The sequence below is a fragment of the Bactrocera neohumeralis genome, chromosome 6, assembly GCF_024586455.1.
Source record: "Bactrocera neohumeralis isolate Rockhampton chromosome 6, APGP_CSIRO_Bneo_wtdbg2-racon-allhic-juicebox.fasta_v2, whole genome shotgun sequence".
Classification (NCBI taxonomy): Eukaryota; Metazoa; Arthropoda; class Insecta; order Diptera; family Tephritidae; genus Bactrocera; species Bactrocera neohumeralis.
In genome coordinates, this window is record NC_065923.1 from 10,139,871 (window position 1) to 10,157,933 (window position 18,063).

The window sequence follows — 18,063 nt, forward strand, 5'->3', positions numbered from 1 at the left end:
TAAATTTTGTATGCTTTACAATCTATTCGTATTCAGTTATCACTCAAAAAACCTATTCTTATTGGTTGAAATTTTAAACGGCTGATATTGACATTATGAACTACAATCGTTGGGATAAATTGTTGTTTTTGAGCTATCGACACAACAATATTATTTGAATCATAATAAAATTAAATTTTTTGCATTTTTTATGTAGAGGTATGGTTTTGGGATGAAAACAATTGCAACGCTGGTTTTTCATATTTACTTTGTGATCATCTTTAGCTTATATTTGTCTAATATGATATTCTTCTAAAAATAGATGCCAAATATTATATGAGAGAAGTGAAATCTCCGAGAGAAATTTTAATAAATTGTTAAAAATTATAGTGTTCCTTCATTCAATGTGTAATGGAAAGAGTTCTAGTTTCTGGTTATTGCGATCATATTGCCATTAGTTTATTGCTTTCTCACACTGAATTCGTTTAATATATGTTATGAGTGAGCTCCACCTTGATTGTTTCTAACGCAATTACATTATTCGTTCGTCTGGTTGGATCGGAATATCTGAGATGGTTTTTTAATTAACGAAAAGGAGAACTTCTGTACATAAATACATCCATAAGTGAACAAATAGATCTTATTTATTTGAAACCCTAAAAGGTATTCACTGAAAGTACTGTTTTAAAGAAGTTCGTGTATTTAAAAATATAGAAATCATTTGATAAAAACGATAAAAGTGAACACACTCTTGGTATTTTACTTGTGAATAAACCATTTATATTGTACCACTTTAATAAGCAGTATTGTCGACTGAACATCTGCTACACCAAAAGATAAGCAGTTCACTTGAATCGCAAATATTTAAACACGGAGGCGAAATATGTGCATGTATTAGCACAGATTTTTAGTAAGCAACTTACGTCATCGCTATTCGTTTTCGTTTTAAGCGTTCTTGAAAATATTTGTTATATATATTATTTATTTTAGATTCTGCTGCAAAAGAGCAAGCACAATTTGCTGAATCGTATCAAATCCATTTAAATACAAGGGTGCAAAATTTATAAGCAGAATGATTCACGTTGGCGAGAATTCTTGGAATCTTCGGATTTTTATCACAGACTTGCGAATTGAAAAAACTTTACGAGTACGGGGCGATCAGCATATTGGTGGTATTATGCTGCAATTAGTTGAGCCCGAAAATCCAAAGGATTGGTCAGACCATGCCCTCTGGTGGCCTGCAAAAAATGTATGGTTGACAAGAACACGATCAACATTAGATCAAGTAGGTGTACAAGCGGATTGCGTACTCCATTTTACTCCAATGCACAAAACTCTCCGAGTACAATTACCGGATCTACGATACTTGGATTGTAGAGTGGATTTTTCTACTAAGACATTTGCGTCAATAGTAAATTTGTGTAAAGGGCTTGATATTCGATATCCTGAAGAATTATCCTTCTGTAAGCCTATTGAACCCGATCACCTTAAAAAAAATTTTTCGAAATTGCCTCAAAAGGCAATACCTGTAGCAGACTCTGATGGAACAACGTTTCTCCAACCAGCTGCAGACACAAATTCTTTTATTCCCATCAATTCAACATACAATGGAAGCAATGGAAGTTTGGATAAGCAACAAAATGAAAATTTTTTGTGTGCTCCCGTATCCCCGTATGCTTCAACACCTCGACGAGGCCCAAGTGGAACTGCTCCAAGTACTCCAATCAGCTCTCCAACAGGAACTTGGAAGCAAAGTAACAACGGTTACACAACTATTGATTCATCTTCTAGTCTTGGTGACATTCAAGAGAATTTAGCATGCTCACCTAGATCTCCAAGCCCAGATGTACGCGCAAGACTTTTACGCCCACGGACTTTAATAGAAAAAGCACGAATGAATGTTGGATGGCTGGATTCTTCTCTTTCAATAATGGAACAGGGTATTCGCGAATATGAGACCTTATGTTTACGTTTTAAGTATTATACATTTTTCGACATCAACCCGAAATACGATCAAGTGCGAATAAATCAATTATATGAACAAGCCAGATGGTCGATTTTAAATGAAGAAATTGAATGTACTGAAGAGGAGTCACTAATGTTTGCAGCTCTACAGTTTCAAATAAATTTCCAAGCGGATTCACATTCATCCAAATTAGATGTCGTAGATTCAGGCAATGGAGAGAATGGAACATACGATGACATTGATTCCGCACTTAATGAACTGCAAATTACATTAGAAGGGCCGAATGCTACTACAGAAGTTAACAACATTACAAAAATTCCAGAATTATCAGACTACTTGAAATTCCTGAAACCTCGTAAATTTACACTAAAAGGTTATAAAAGATATTTTTTTGCATATCGAGATCTTCATCTTCATCTGTACAAAACGGCTGATGACTCTCGCCGCAGTGCTCCGGAGTTGACTATAAACTTGCGTGGATGTGAAGTAACTCCTGATGTAAATTTGGCTCAAGGAAAATTTTCCATTAAATTAGAAGTGTCGCCAGAAGGTCATACCGGTCCAAATAGCGAAGTGTGGATACGCTGTGACACAGAAGAACAGTATGCAAGATGGATGGCCGCTTGTCGGTTAGCATCAAAAGGTCGTTCTCTTGCTGATAGTTCATATGAAAGTGAAGTTACAAGCATCCGATCATTTCTAAGTATGCAGAAACCAGTACAGGGAATTGCTGTTAATGTAGACCCACGAAGCATTGATGCAAATGACTATTTATCTCCGAGAATGTTGCGCAAAGCATCTGGAAAAGCGGGTCAACGAATTTTAGAAGCTCATGCAAATGTACGAAAACTGTCGTTGATAGAAGCAAAGCTCAAATACATAGAGGCCTGGCAATCCTTGCCTGATTTTGGAGTTACATTGTTTGTTATTAAATTTGATGGACACAAAAAGGAAGAACTTCTTGGGGTTGCACATAATAGAATCATGCGGATGGACCTCAATACTGGTGATCATATTAAAACATGGCGCTACAACACGATGAAAGCCTGGAATGTGAACTGGGGTATTAAATGTATGATGATCCAATTTCATGATGAAACCGTTGTATTCTCATGCCAGTCAGCCGATTGCAAAGTTGTTCACGAATTTATTGGTGGATATATATTTATGTCAATGCGGTCGAAAGAAAATAACCAAACTTTAAATGAAGAACTTTTCCATAAACTAACCGGGGGATGGGCATAAAATAAATATGCAGTCTTCGTCCAGTATTTCGTATGCTTGATACTCATACATAACAAATATTTCATAGTCCATTAAAAGGGACTCTAAATACTTATTCATTATATTACGGTTGTTTTTTAATGCAATGCAAAACATATTTTAATGGAATAATTTATAAAATATAATTTAATTTTTAACAAGTAAGTGGTCAATAAATTGCAAATTTTTAAAAACAAAATTAATATATACATACATATGTATGTATGGTCAATAATTTTAATATATACATACGTACGTATGGCTATACATGATATCATTTCATTCGTTATACTGGATTGAACTGCATTTAATAAAGAAAAGCCTTTCTGAAACGTTCAAAATTATTAGAAAGTAAGACATTAAGCCAAACTAAATACCCTAGATATTTTTAATGTTCTTTCTGATGTACCTTAAATTTATTTCTGATATAAAGGTATTATTCATTTTTATAACTATACTATTAACGTTTTACCAGTTCTAACAAATTATACTATTCTGCAAAATGTGTAAACAAAAGTATGTATTTATATATTTTTCTAATTATCTACAAACAAGTATATAAACTGTTAAATGTACTAAATATCTTTAAGTTTTATTCTAATTAACAATTTTATTATTAACACTACGGTGCCTTATTCTCTAGTAGCCTAACGTCAGATATTACAACTTATTTGTTAATAGAAGGCTACTGTTAACCAATCTCCCATACAAATAATATTAAAATTTACTATACATAAAAGTTTCTTTTACATATGCAATTATGTTGTGCCCGAATAACGGAACTGAAATATTATTATGACGAACTATGCAGTCGTTTTGAAGTGTTTAGCTAGAAAATAGTAAATGTAACTAATTGGCTATAAACATGACTGTCTGACCAAACTTTTATACATTAACTCCAAATTCAGACAAAAATATACAATAAATGTTATTAAATAAAATTGATGGTCAAATAGCAAACAAAAATCAACTAAACCATTGATGACGGGTTACCAGCCTATAGGAATTCAGTTCATAAATCTAATTAATATTACAGCTAGCTATTTGGGAACAAAATAATATAGCGTGGTATATAGTTAAAATACAAAACAATAGCTTAATAATAAACATGAATATACTTTGGCCTTTATCGTAAAAATAGCGACAATAATAATACTTTTACAGTTTTTACTGCTGGATATTTAGAAAAAAATGTTTGAATCTGAATAATTATTGAACATTACAAACAAATACCAAGTAAAAATAAGTTGTGTACTATTTATGTTTATTTAATACCAATTTGTGCATTAACAAATAAATAATTATAAAATCATACATTCTGTTAATGTTTTTCTGAAAAGAATCAGACATTAGGGGAAAAAGTACAATTAGTACTCGATTGGATATAAGTAAATAAAAAGTATATACGGATGCATATGTGTGTTATTTCATAAATTGATGTATGGTTTTCAATCCAACTGCATTTTGGCGGAAAGTATGAAATCCAACAAAAACTGTTCAAGCTCCTAGGTACCAAAAATTTTGATCCCAATGTCTTTTTACGCGCAAATATCGGGCGAAAGCTTGACCTAGCCCCCATGTAACAAACATACCACATCCGGGTGACTTTACTCCACATGATTGGTGATTGTATATGAGGTACCTTTATGAAACCCAGGACAAGTTTTTTTAGTATGGGGTATGTTAAATACTACCCCAAACTAGTGACTTTCGTTTTACTAACATAAGGTTTATCGAACATGTCGGTAAGTGTATTGTGTTGGTTAATACTCTTCCTTGGGGGCATCACTTGTGGATCTTATTTGAATAGTTTCACTATCTATTACCGATTCCGCTAACCTGTTTTTAAACATTAAGTTTATCCTGTTGTTGTTGTTGTTTTAACGGAAATCTAATCCCCGTTGGGATGGTAAATGTCATTTGTGTTGTCGTCGATGTCATCTAACGATAGGCCCAAGAAACGTGCTGTTTCGACGGGGTCGGACCAAAGGGAGGAGGGTGTTAGATGGGTAGGGTTTGTAGGGCATGCAAAGAGGTGGTCAGTGTCATGCGGAGACTCGTTGCATGCAGGACATACATTGGGTATGTCAGGGTCTATTCTGGATAAGTAGGAGTTTAACCTGCTACAGTATCCAGAACGAAATTGCGCAAGGGTCACACGCGTTTCTCGCGGCAGCTGGAGCTCTTCGTCTGCGATGGGTGGTGATTTGATTCCAAGAACGCCATTCACGGGAAGGGAGTCGGTGAAGGTGTTAATGGCTCCGCTGTGAATGGCGGTCAGTACCTGTCGAAAGTTAGTTGCGTCCGAAGTCCGGTCGGCGTACTGTACGACGTCGTCGACGTAATCCAGGAATGACCTTTTGATGCTCCTAGGAGGCGGTTCCGCTCCAAGCAGGTGACTGCAGGGGTGATTTCTGCGAAAGCATCCCAGCAGGAACTGCTTGGAGAGGAGTTCATTATGCTCCTTAACTGGGAGCATAAGCGTCTCACTGTGGAGGTGTTCAATGAGAGACATCAAAAGACATCCTGTAGTGGTCCGGAGTGCAGTGTTTTGACAGGTCTGTAGTTTCCTCATCTGCGTACCACTGCATCCAGGCGACCATATGGGGGCTGCGTAATTAAGGACCGGCCGGCCGATTGCCTTGTATGTTGCCAACAACCGTTCTTTGTCTTTTCCCCATGTGCTGCCGGCTAGCGACATGAGGATTTTGTTGCGGCTCTGTACTTTGGCGATAATCGCGGTCGTATGAGGAGAGAAGGAGCATAGACTGTCGAATGTTACACCTAAAATCTTAGGATTGTTGACAGTCGGAATTTTGACGCCGTCGACTGCAATGTTAAGCTCAAGTCTATACTCCTTCGTCCAGTTTGTGAATATGGTCGCTGTGGATTTGGGGGGGGAAAGTGTGAGATTTCGTGCAGTGAGGAAACGAGAAAGGTCGGAGAGGTAGCTGTTTACCTTCGAACACATGCCATTGATTCCATTGCCCGACGCCAATATCGTGCAGTCATCTGCGTACGAGGTTATGGAAACTCCTTCTGGTGGTTGTGGGAGTTTCGAGATGTAGAAGTTAAACAGTAGTGGGGAGAAGACACCACCCTGCGGAACCCCCTGTTTAATTCTTCTCAGTTTAGATGTTTTACCTCGAAATAGTACGGATGACTGGCGACCGCTCAGATAGTTCATGGTCCACCGCTTTAGCCCTGGAGGGAGCGTAGTTGTTTCGATGTCCTGCAGTAGCGTTGTGTGATTGACCGTGTCAAAAGCTTTTGACAGGTCCAACGCTACGAGGATCGTTCTTTCGCAGGGTGGTTTCTGGTTGAGGCCACGAACTATCTGGGCGTTTATGACGCTAAGTGCTGTGGTGGTGCTGTGCACTTTTCGGAATCCATGCTGGTGGCTGGCTAGGCTCAGGTGGTGAGTGAAGGTCGGGAGTAGCAAGGCCTCAAGTGTCTTCACTACTGGGGAAAGGAGAGTTATCGGTCGATAAGATTCCCCTTTGTTGGCGGGTTTCCCAGGTTTCAGTAGTGGGACCACTCTTCCCACTTTCCACACATCGGGTATTTGAAAAGTGGTCAGCGACAGATTGAGGACCTTGGTGAGATATCCTACTCCCGTCGAGCCTAGATGCTTTAGCATTAGCATGTTGATTCCATCAGGGCCAATGGATTTGGATGATTTTGCTTTGTTGATGACACCCTGAACCTCCTCATCGGTGAAAGTAAGTGGCGCGCCGTCGTTTGGCATTTTGCACAGCCGTCGGTTAACACATCGTTTAGCTTTGTCTACCGAAGGGTGCAGTGTGAACTGCCGGCTAAAATAGCTCGCGCACTTCTTCGGGTCCGAAGAGGCATGACCATTGAATTGAACTTCAACTCGGTCGTCATGTCTCTTCGGGTTAGACAGAGCTTTGACAGTAGCCCAAAGCTTACTCACACCGGTGGAGAGGTTACAGGACTTCAGGTGCTCTATCCATTTCGTCCGCTTATGTTGGTTTACCATACGCCGAATCTCCAAATTGAGATCCCTTATTCGGGGATCCCCGGGATCGGCATGGCGTAAGGTGTCGCGCTCATTAGGTAAAACGGCTGCTTTGGCTGGGAAATTGGGGCGGATTTCCGCTATTCTTCCAGCCGGGATGAAGCGAGCGGTAGCTGCTGCGATCACCTTGCGGAATTGACGTTCGCCAACGCATACGTCCATAGGAATAGGTAGAGCGTTGAAGGTGCTCTCAGTAAATTCTGTGAAGCCGACCCAATTAGCTTTGTTAAAGTTAAAGTAGGCGACAGAAACAAAATCAGGAGGCTTCTCGATCGAAATAATTATGAGCAGATGATCTGATGCGAGAGTTAGCATAGGTCGCCAGGTTATGTTGTTTATCAGACCACCGCTAGCAATGGTAATATCCGGCGAGCTATTACAGGTGCCCATAACTCTGGTGGGGGCTTCGTCATTCATTGTGCAGAATGTCGAATCGTCAATCTGTTCCGCCAGCTCCATCTCCCTACGATCGTTTGACAGGCAGGAATGCCAAAGATCGTGGTGCGCGTTAAAGTCGCCTAGTACCAAACGGTTTTCATCACGAAGTAGCGCACCTATATTCAGGTGATATCCTGTTGGGCAACATGTAACTGGGGGGATGTATATATTAAATATTTCGAGCTCGACATCGCCTGACCGGATAGCTATCCCTGGGGTCGATGTCTTCATCGATTAGGCGATACTGCACGGTGTTGTGCAATATGAAGGCTAGGCCACCACCGTTATCTCGCTCGCGATCTTTACGTATAACGTTGAAACCGGCACAACTCAGAAGATCTGAGCGGCTGTTTAACTTGGTTTCTTGGACCGCAGTTATCGATACACGTTCCCGATTCATGAGTGCAACTATCTCCTCGATCTTGCTCTGGAGTCCGTTGCAGTTAAATTGAAGTAGCCGGGTTTGTCGCGGGTGTCCGTGGGTGTTCCGGGGGGTGAGGGAGTGACATGTGGGTGGTAGTTGTTGCAGCTGTAGAACCCGCAGGGGCGGTTGTCGCTCTGTGGTGTTGGAAGGCGATGCCACTGTTGTGTATTGCGGGGGCAGACTCCTGCAGCATGGGGCAACGTACGAATCACTCCACTCACGTGTGGTGCGCAGACCGGAACACGCCGAAAAGTGACACCAGCCAGTACAGGAATTGCACTTGACGGATGTCACATTCCGACGTATGACGGCCTGACACACGGAACAGACTGTGCGAGAGACCAAGAGCTGCTGGTTGGTTCTCGCACGAGGATTGGAGTGGGATGAAGGTTGGGGGGGGGGGAAGTCAGAGGGGGAGCTATGTTGCCTGGTTGAGCTCCTGGGGACCGTAGAGGTCCTCTGTTGGCCACTCGGATTGAGTGGCGGCGCGGCGCGCGAACTATGTGCGGATTGCACAGCCGTAGAGGCTTGGGTCGCAGTATTGCGCAGGCAACATGGGGCCACGTAACGCGTGGTCCACTCCCTATGAGTCTTAAGGCCTGAGCAGGTCTTAAGATGGCTCCATCCATTGCATGTGTTACACCTGACCAAGGTGGAGTTTGGATGGAGCCATTTTGCGCATACGCAGCAGAAAAATTCCTCCGGGCCCGGGTTGGACTCAATGCCAGCGCGAGTCAGGAGGATACGGAGCCACCCTGCTGCAAGGCATTGCTCCAGTGACGACAAACACAAATTAACACTTACCGATCCAAACGGGGTTAGATCGCCGAAAGAACAGCCCTTGGTCGGAGGAAATCCGAGTCAATTCCGGTGCGTAGAACCGGCTGTCCTGGGGGCTGTTAAGTTTATCCTCTTCCAGTCCGTTGAAACCGATTTCGTTTTTCTACATTCATCACCAAGGCAAAAACATGCCGTCGGATTTTTATTTGGGAATGGGTTCCATTTTAAATATATGTATATCTGTCTAAGGTAGGTAATATACTTTCAACGGCAACAAAGATAGCTAGATGGTCCCTATATACATAAATGTATGTATGTTTTAAGGTTTACTTCGATTTATATTCATAAAATACGTCTACCAAAAAACTGTCTGTCTGATTCTCAGAACGAATATGGATCCTAACCATTATTAAGACACTTTAGAAGCCAAAATCACACCAAAGTTATAAAACCAATTCCAACTTATAAAGGGCATATAATAAAATGAGTTTAAGGGGTAGTTGTTGTCAGCTGTGCGTAAATTTCAATAATCAGCTGATATTTTTTGGTTACTCGGTTTCAGCGTTACAAAAAAGATTTATGGATTTTCGTTTCTTTATTAAAAAGTTTAACACTATTTATAGGTCATTTCTACAGTAGCAAATATTTAAAGGCAACACCTGAATAACTTAGAATGTAAATACTAATTGGTTAAAATTATCAATTCCTTGAACATACATAAGTATGTCTGGAGTGCACATAAAGAAATAACAATGACCCTAAATTTAGACATTTAATGATTCAATGCGAAGTTCGTACGAAAGATTTAAAAAGAAATCGTATTTCGCATTTCTGAATAATTGTAAAATAATGGAATTTTGAAATTTATGTATTAAATCGAATATTTTAATTCAGATACTACGTGTAAAATAAATAAACATAATGGTTGGTAGTTGTTACATAAATTTATAAGTGTAACTTGCTAATATTGTAAAATAATAAACAATTATAATTACAGATATAACACCATGGTGCCTCAATCATATAAACGTTGGAAGAAATGCTTGTACGAAAATGCTGAATATGACGATAATTACACAGATCCCAGCTTCCTAAAAGACTTGAAAACGAATTTAAATGTTCGCTTTTTCACTTTCGAGGAAGCTCTTAAAGGCATCACTAGGCTAAATAACCAAATTTCGTGTATAACCGCTTTTTTGGTTATTTTCTATTTGCTTTACAGCGAGAGTGTTACCCCACTCAATGTTTTATTAGTCACTGGACTAATCACTTCAGTTGGATACATCTTTTACCGTGGACAAAAGCTTTTTACACTTCAATATCTTCTGGAGGACTCAAAAACTCTATTGACGGTATTGGTCTTTGGATATCTTTTTGCGCCTTTACTACACCGTCTAACGAATGCTATAAGCACTGATACAATATTTTCAATGACATTCTTTGTCCTGCTGCTCAATCTAATATTTTTTGATTATGGATTATCAGCTGCAATGGTTTCAAAGGCGCTATCATTGAATGCTGCTATATTTGCATCAATTTGTTTGGCGTCTCGCCTTTCTACTGCTTTCCATGCGTTTGTTTTGCTTGTAGAAGCGTCTGTCTTTTTTGTACTTTATCCTATTTTTACATCTTTATACTGGCGATGGTACCTTTTGTTGCCTACTTATATGATTTGTTGTTTTATGCTGTACAACATTTCCATTAATATTCTTATTATTTATGCCACTTTAACGGGATTTATTAATATTATATGTCCATACATATTTGTGACACAACAACAATATAAGCAAAACATTCATGGGCCATGGGATGAAGCAGTAGTAGAGGAAAACTCGGAGAATGTCATTAGTGATAAATAATCAGGGGTATTATTTAATTATGTGTGCATATGATTTAATAAAAACATATTGTCTTTAGTCCCATTATAACGCTGTTTTTTATTATTTAAATCTGAAAACATTTAAAGAAATGTCATTGCAGATTATATTTAAATAGTAGGAAGGATTCTGTGAATCGCCAGGTTGTCTAATTCAATAGTCCCATGAATCCAATGGTTTTGGCGTGTTCGCCGAGCCCTATCGGTCTTTATCTTGGTAATAGCGTCAATAGTTGAGGAATTAAAGTCGCCAATAGTTGGTATATTGAAGCTATTTAGTTGTGATCTTGTTAAAAAGATAGTACGTTGGTTGATATAAATTACAAATTTGAATGTTGAGATGGAGCCGATGTCCAACATGGCGGAATTGCACATTTTTATTTAACCACACAATGTCCGATACAAAAATTGCAAAATACATATCACAACCTAAATGAAACATAATGATAATCAAGAATAATACATTCTCGTATGCAAAGCTGAGAAATATGAAAATTTATTGCAAATACTACTCATGTTCGTATATCAATGTTTAAAGTAAAAATGTCACAAAAAGTGAAAGATATTTTATTTCTTAAATCTAAAATTTACATATTACATATGTATGTATGCATGTAAAATTATGAAAATAAAAAAGATCTACATTTCTTCAATTTGAACAAACAATTGTCAAAAAGAAGAAATGCATCCAAATTGTTCTTTTAATTTTAAAATTACAATCTAATATAACGAATACTTAGTTGCTAAAGTACTGAAAAAAATTATAATTTTACTACTAAATTTATATGAATACCCTACTAACATTCACTAACTTTTACTATTATATTTTTGTCTATCGAACCAGTATCATGGTAACTTGATGCTTTTGTTGATAATTATGTTATTAATGATTTATAACATCATATTTCTTGATTCAATGCAATTCTGAATTTTTTTATCAATCTTTGGTTGGATTCTTATCTATTCAGATTTTCAACCATTAATTATACCTGTAGCGAAGTTGTAATAAAAATGGATAATACAAATTTTTTTTGTGCGTTTGGGATTTTTTCATTTCATTACTTTTGTCACATATATGAGAGGTAAAGGTGTCACACTACATCTCCATTAGTCGTACGCCCAGACTCCGAATTGCCATTATGCACCGATGCACCAGCTAAACATTCCAAAAGTGAGGAGCCTATAATAAATCAAGTCCAGTCGAATTAAGAAGTATGCCGGGAAATGGGTTAATGTGAAAGAATTTATTATAAAAAATAAAAGCACAGCAAATGAACGAATTGTGTACCTGCTTCAACATCATTCGGATTTTTGGTCGAGTTCCTTTGGCGACATGCATAAGGGGAATTTGTCGGCGAGGGCACCTGATTCTACCAAGAAATTAAGAATTACAATATAAGGTTAAGCTTTGGATAAATATTATTAACTTGTGTTTTCAGTACTTACTAGTTTGCTATTATTTTGACAACAAGTTGCCTTAACACATCCTTCAGCTGTACTTGGACAATCCAGTGCGCAATCAGAGCCACTCATATTTAAACTAGATGTACCGTCAGACATGTTACAACCTTCTATTTCAACAAATTCAGGTTGGATTGTGGTAGAGTGTATGCCTTCATTGTGGAAAAATTCTTTAACTTTTTCAGCAATTTTCATGTATTCCGAAAGGTTCCGACATCTATTGATGAATATATAAAAAAATATATTTCCAACATTTGCAACATTAAAACCATAACATTTTTACTCATTTACGTTACCTTATGTGAGCTGAAGCGATTATGCGATCTCCAGCCAATTGCCAGACATGAAATTCGTGAACGGCCAAGACTCCGTCAACCTTTTCTAAGAGACGTTTTTGAATGGCATCAACCTGCATTGACCAATAATAAATAAATATAGTTTCAATCAGCAATTTATAAGACAGCCGGTTCAATGATATCGGAATTGAGCAGGGTCTAGAAACTCGCTACAACTACAAAGTTAAAATCAAAGATTAGATCCAATCGATTACCTGAATGTGAGTTGGAACAGTTTGCAGCAATATTAACGCAGATTCACGTAGAAGGGGCCAAACAGAATGTAAAATTAAGCAAACTAACACAATTGAAAGAGCAGGATCCATATAATATCGATATTTCCAGTCTGTTAACCATACAACCTAAACATACAAATGAACGTAAAGAAAGATTTTCATATGTTTTTATATGCAAATTGTGTACATACCAAAGCGCTTATCACAACTATAATGCTACCCAAAGCATCACTTAATACATGTAAAAATGCACCTCTCATATTCATATGGCCTGCATCATGACTATGTCCATGGTTCAATTTCTTAACCGGTTTTTTCTTAAAGTAAAATATATATTTTTATATTATATTCTGTTTTATTGTATATTCAATAAAATACCTCTTTTTCATAAGCAAATTCAGCTTCGCCCTCGCCCTCGCCATCGTCGATATTAGCCAGTTCGGTAAGTCTGCTGTGATTTCTAGTAAGGCCTCCCCCGTGTGAATGGCCATGGTGACCGCCGTGTTCTAGTATTGAACATGTGGATATAAATATGTATTTATTTGCAGCAATTAAACACTCAATTTTTTTTTACGCCTATTATCTGTTTATATAGTTTTATGTGAATTCATAACTTGTTGAGACAGATGACGTTACAAAAAGCAGATTGAGCGTAGTTTTGAATTTTTACACACCGCAATTTTACTCACCATAAAGCAAGCATAATCCTATCACATTTACCAACAACCCTAGGCAGCCTACTATAACTAATAGTTTCGGTTCGTGAATTTCCTCTTCTTCTATAAATCTATGGGATCATAGATATATTAACTGGATTTATGGTATATTTAACGTTCATATTTTACCTTTTGCAAGCTTCTATGGTAATGCTAAAGCACAAAGCAACTAAAAACACTGCATTAACCAGAGCACCCAACACTTCTGCTCGCGCCCAACCAAATGTATTTTTGGACCACTTTTTCGGGGACATCTGAATGAATATGGATAAGTCAGGAATTATGAATTTTAATATGTATATACATTGGTAAGTAAATATATAAAAGTTACGTACTTTTACCGATAGGAATGATATGACAAGGGCAGCTATGTCACCTAACATATGAAAACTATCTGCTACCAAGGCCATTGAATTTGTCACATAGCCCACCACGATTTCCACGAAGAAGAAGAACGCAGTCAGCCACATCATTGAAAGTAAACGACATTTTTTCCCTGTATATTTAGACATTTTTTGATGCTACAAAAGATAGATAGAATTTATTCAAAACGTTTACAATGACATGTACAATAAAACATATGTACATATATAATAAATATCTCGTGAAAAACAAAGGTCCAAAAATAGTGTATGCATACCTGATTAAGGCAGCGTGGGTATATTACACATATATTCCTTTATCTTTATAATTTTAGAAAAGCCTAAAAATTAGGCCGTGCACGTACGTTTACTTAAAAATTTATTAAACAATATTGTTCATGTGAATACTTGTTCGTATATGTCGCCGAACCAGACGTATGTAGAGATATTCTAAGCAAACTAGCTTGTAGTAACCCAATAACTATTATCATAAGTATTTACAAACATAACCTAGTTTCCTTCCAAAATATGTGCATATGTATAAATATATATATGTATATATTAACATGCAAAGGAATGGAAATATATTCATAAATATACATATGCTCGAACGGTATAATATAATTATTATATTTTTTTATTTATGGCTATGGGTTACACTATTTAGTACTTAAGGTATTAAACTTTCAGTTTCAAATATTTATCAAGAGCCGTCAACATGTTAAATGACATCTTTATTGTTCCAGTGCAATTATTGCTATTTTTTATTCAACCATTAACTTTATCACGAGTTTAGAGTTGAGGTGAGTATATTTAATAGTTTCAGCAATTTTTCATTTCATTAATATCAAATATAAATGTGATATAATATGCTACAGAGTAAAATTTTTCCGTACTTAAACGTTTACTTTGTTTTATCAGAAATTATAAATTGAGGTAAAAACTACTTGTACATTTTTAATGTCCCGTGCACGCAAATGCTCTTAAAAATACTCAAAAATGCATTACACTCGAAATTTTAGATTTGTTTTTACTATATATCAATATATGTATATATATTTACAAATGTTTGTATGCTTGTATATTAGAAACGCTTGTAAATAAAGACATGTATGCACAATATGCACATCACGTATTTTGCCACAAAGTTGCAAATAGAATATCAGTTAGAGATTAAAATTTATTTTATAACGTTGACATCGACTTACAGTAGAGATAAAAAATTTAACATGGCAGTATTCCCTTATCAATGTTATCTGTTTTCGTCAAATGACAAAAAGATGATATCTCTTTACAAATTATTGAATATATTTTTGAAAAAACCATAAATCATTAACAAACTTGTCTATTTGAAACTCGCGATAGGCGACGTGTTTTAGAATCAGTATTAAAATACAAGGCTGACTAATTTGTATGTTATATGTATATATTAATTATTAGATTGCCAGATTGGCACCGGCAAGTTAGGGTTGTTAATCATCTCAGCATTTAAGATATCGTCTGTCAAAGGGATCTTTTTTATAGTTGATTGATTTCGATATATGAATATATACATACTTACATTCGATATCAAATATTGGTTTACAGACGTATGTACCATACAATTATATTGGTATCACTTAAAGCCTTACACAATTGTATCTTAACTTGTAACTTATATTATGTAATTAATCAGGTTTTTGTTTTTTCAACTAAAACTAGCATTCATAGATTTCTGAAGCATGATCACACCACTAGATCAGAAGCAGATAGAATAAAAAAAAAACAACTTTGCAAATATTTTCATATTTATAAATACTGCGTATGAAATACTTTTTGAAGCCTAAAATCTTTTGAATAAAATTAATAAAATTATGTACATAGATCTTAAATAAAGGGTATTTTCATATTGATATGATTTTTCTTGCTGCAAACTTGATGTGACTTTTTAAGTAAGTTAACAATTGAATTACTTAATATGATACAAAAATGACACGATTCCGATTTCTTTGACGTAGTATTGTGATGGTAAGATGGAAGAGGTTTCCAGGTTAATATATACATATATGTATATGAATATACCCGTCTCAGATTTATAGATTTTGATTTATATCCATTTAGAGGGAAGCTGCGATCGTAATGAAATTTCTTTTTGCCTCTACATACACTGATCTATAGTGTTTTTAATCAGATCACAAATCGAATTTTGGCAGGGCAAAAACGATCAAAATTTCGAGTAAAATAGTACTTTATCGAACATTTTTAATAAATAAATAATTTTATTTTAAATAAATTAATAAATAAATAAATAATCTTGCAACAGAGTATAATAGTTTTGTTCAGCTAACGATTGTACGTATCACATAAAATTAAACGAGATAGATAAAGGGTTATATAAATATATATAAAAGATCAGAACGACGAGAAGAGATGAAATCCGAGTGATTGATTACATAACTTTTAAGCCCATGAAGCTACAACGTCCAAATTCGTATAGTGCAAATAATATAAGAACTCCTACCAACAATGGGGAAAATGGATGAAATAGGATGATAACCCCGCCGACTCCCCATATTGCGGTACTGTTAAAAACTACTAAAAGAGCGATTAATCAATAACAAAAAGTCCCCCACGAACATGGTATAACAGGGCTTTAAATATCTCAAGATCCGTCCGACCGATTTCAACCAAATTTGGGAAGTTTCATTCCACTGATATTTTTATGCTTCAGTGGGAAAATGGCCGAAATCAGAATATGTCCGCAACTACTTCCCATACAAATCAAGAAGCAATTTATATAACGGGGTAAGCCTTGGCACGAATAATGCCTTTAAGTATGCCACCTTATGACCAAAAATTGTCCAAATCCAGCAAAAACTGTTCAAGCCCCTAGATACCGAATATGTGGACCCCAGTACAAATAGTTGACGTTTTACTGAAATTATTGGACAAGGTGTTAGATTTATAATTGAAATTTAGAGAGAATGCTTTCTTGCTAGTAGTATGTCTGTATGCTACAAATGGGTTGAATGGAGTCAATACTTCCTTTAGCCCCCATATACCTAATATAAAGATTTTCGAACTTCCGATTGACTTTATTACCGCATATATCGGCCAATATGTGACTTATCTTAATAAAACTGATATACATACTTATGCTTAGAGCAAATAAAAAGTCACACAGTCTTGTGTGCCCTTCTTGTTATTCCAACATCAGAAATTATTCCTGAAGTTATTTCGAGGAATTGTGCCGAGTTGACAGTCCGTGGACGGATAAATATCCGGTTCCGTTTCAGTTACTGAGACCCGACCCTCGTGGGTACGGATAAGATCTGCCCCTTAAACATCATCGTTTTTATGCTAACCACAACGTCTCAGGCCTACATAGTATGTATATTCTGCCAAAGATTGCTTAATTTTCTTGATAATGTAATTTTCTGCTACAATAATATTACATCACATTAATAATATGGGAGAATTTCAAAACGACTAGCTTTGGAGTGTACACATTTTTTCATCCACACAGTTTTTTATGACTGGATATTATAAATATTAATACAATGTTGAAATGCAGTAACTTATCATCATCTAATAAAAATGAGCAGTGTAAGCAGTAAGTCAACGTAATATTTGGTTGTTAAATTGATAAATACAAATTAAACCCAAATGAAGTTATTAAAAACGAAGTATAGGTGGTCGAAGTAATATAATGATTCAAACTTACATTTAATTAATTACGTTAAATTATGTACAAAAGTTGCAGCTTCAGACTAAACGTAAATTAAACAATTTCAAAAAATATACTTCACTAACATTATAACACAAATTCCACCTTTTGTCGTTCCAGTTACAGATTGGCAATTCGTCACTTTCGTTTTTCGTTGGTAATAATTTCACTTAGTATTCATTACTTGTCGCTTTCAAACACAAATAAATGCATGATATTAAGAAATATTTGACCGTCACTATGCAAAAAAGCTAAGTACTTTAGGACAAATAAATACCTGTCAATATTAATGGGATGTCAAGTAACTCATAAATGTCAAAATCATCAGATTCTAGTTAGTGTTGCCGCAGCAACCAACTTTATGAGCTGTGTTCCCGTATGCACTTCGTTCAGTTAATTTAAAATTTATTTTATACTGTAGCTGTGTAAGTCTAACGATAGCAATATGAGAAATTTTGCGTGCATGCATGTAAAAATTT

The 18,063-nt window shown here is 36.2% G+C and overlaps 3 protein-coding genes across 7 annotated transcripts; 2 read left to right on the forward strand and 1 right to left on the reverse strand.

Moving 5' to 3' along the window:
- The first annotated feature begins 304 nt into the window (after window positions 1-304).
- On the forward strand, window positions 305-4,618 carry LOC126763121 (unc-112-related protein-like). Of its 2 annotated transcripts, none has more exons than XM_050480364.1 (2): window positions 305-642; window positions 970-4,618. In XM_050480364.1, the coding sequence occupies exon 2, from the start codon at window positions 1,052-1,054 to the stop codon at window positions 3,188-3,190; it is 2,139 nt and encodes a 712-aa protein (XP_050336321.1). In that variant the 5' UTR covers window positions 305-642; window positions 970-1,051; the 3' UTR covers window positions 3,191-4,618. The 2 variants fall into 2 exon arrangements, with proteins under 2 accessions (XP_050336321.1, XP_050336320.1); XM_050480363.1 differs by having other exon boundaries at window positions 306-889.
- A 4,820-nt stretch (window positions 4,619-9,438) lies between these two features.
- Window positions 9,439-10,820, forward strand: LOC126761290 (phosphatidylinositol N-acetylglucosaminyltransferase subunit C). Its single transcript, XM_050477333.1, has 2 exons — window positions 9,439-9,816; window positions 9,890-10,820. Exon 2 carries the CDS (start codon window positions 9,900-9,902, stop codon window positions 10,749-10,751), a length of 852 nt encoding a protein of 283 aa, XP_050333290.1. The 5' UTR covers window positions 9,439-9,816; window positions 9,890-9,899; the 3' UTR covers window positions 10,752-10,820.
- Window positions 10,821-11,101: 281 nt separating this feature from the next.
- On the reverse strand, window positions 11,102-17,863 carry LOC126761288 (zinc transporter 1). Of its 4 annotated transcripts, XM_050477331.1 has the most exons (12): window positions 17,690-17,863; window positions 17,582-17,627; window positions 13,852-14,037; window positions 13,646-13,770; window positions 13,490-13,587; window positions 13,179-13,306; window positions 12,992-13,117; window positions 12,780-12,926; window positions 12,526-12,638; window positions 12,215-12,446; window positions 12,057-12,138; window positions 11,102-11,948 (listed from the first exon to the last, which is right to left on the reverse strand). In XM_050477331.1, exons 3-12 carry the CDS (start codon window positions 14,026-14,028, stop codon window positions 11,860-11,862), a joined length of 1,317 nt encoding a protein of 438 aa, XP_050333288.1. In that variant the 5' UTR covers window positions 14,029-14,037; window positions 17,582-17,627; window positions 17,690-17,863; the 3' UTR covers window positions 11,102-11,859. The 4 variants fall into 4 exon arrangements, with proteins under 4 accessions (XP_050333288.1, XP_050333287.1, XP_050333286.1 ...); XM_050477330.1 differs by lacking the exon at window positions 17,582-17,627; XM_050477329.1 differs by lacking the exon at window positions 17,582-17,627 and having other exon boundaries at window positions 17,671-17,863.
- Window positions 17,864-18,063: the final 200 nt, after the last annotated feature.

What these genes read in the sequence shown, in the direction of transcription:
- LOC126763121 (XM_050480364.1), top strand. Translation starts at nt 1,052, where the DNA reads ATGATTCACGTTGGCGAGAATTCTTGGAATCTTCGGATTTTTATCACA.
- LOC126761290 (XM_050477333.1), top strand. Translation starts at nt 9,900, where the DNA reads ATGGTGCCTCAATCATATAAACGTTGGAAGAAATGCTTGTACGAAAAT.
- LOC126761288 (XM_050477330.1), bottom strand. Translation starts at nt 14,028, where the DNA reads ATGTCTAAATATACAGGGAAAAAATGTCGTTTACTTTCAATGATGTGG. An exon ending in ACCATAGAAGCTTGCAAAAG is followed by an intron (nt 13,588 to 13,645) that starts GTAAAATATGAA and finishes ATGATCCCATAG; the next exon opens with ATTTATAGAAGAAGAGGAAA. An exon ending in GTCAAAATAATAGCAAACTA is followed by an intron (nt 12,139 to 12,214) that starts GTAAGTACTGAA and finishes ATTTCTTGGTAG; the next exon opens with AATCAGGTGCCCTCGCCGAC.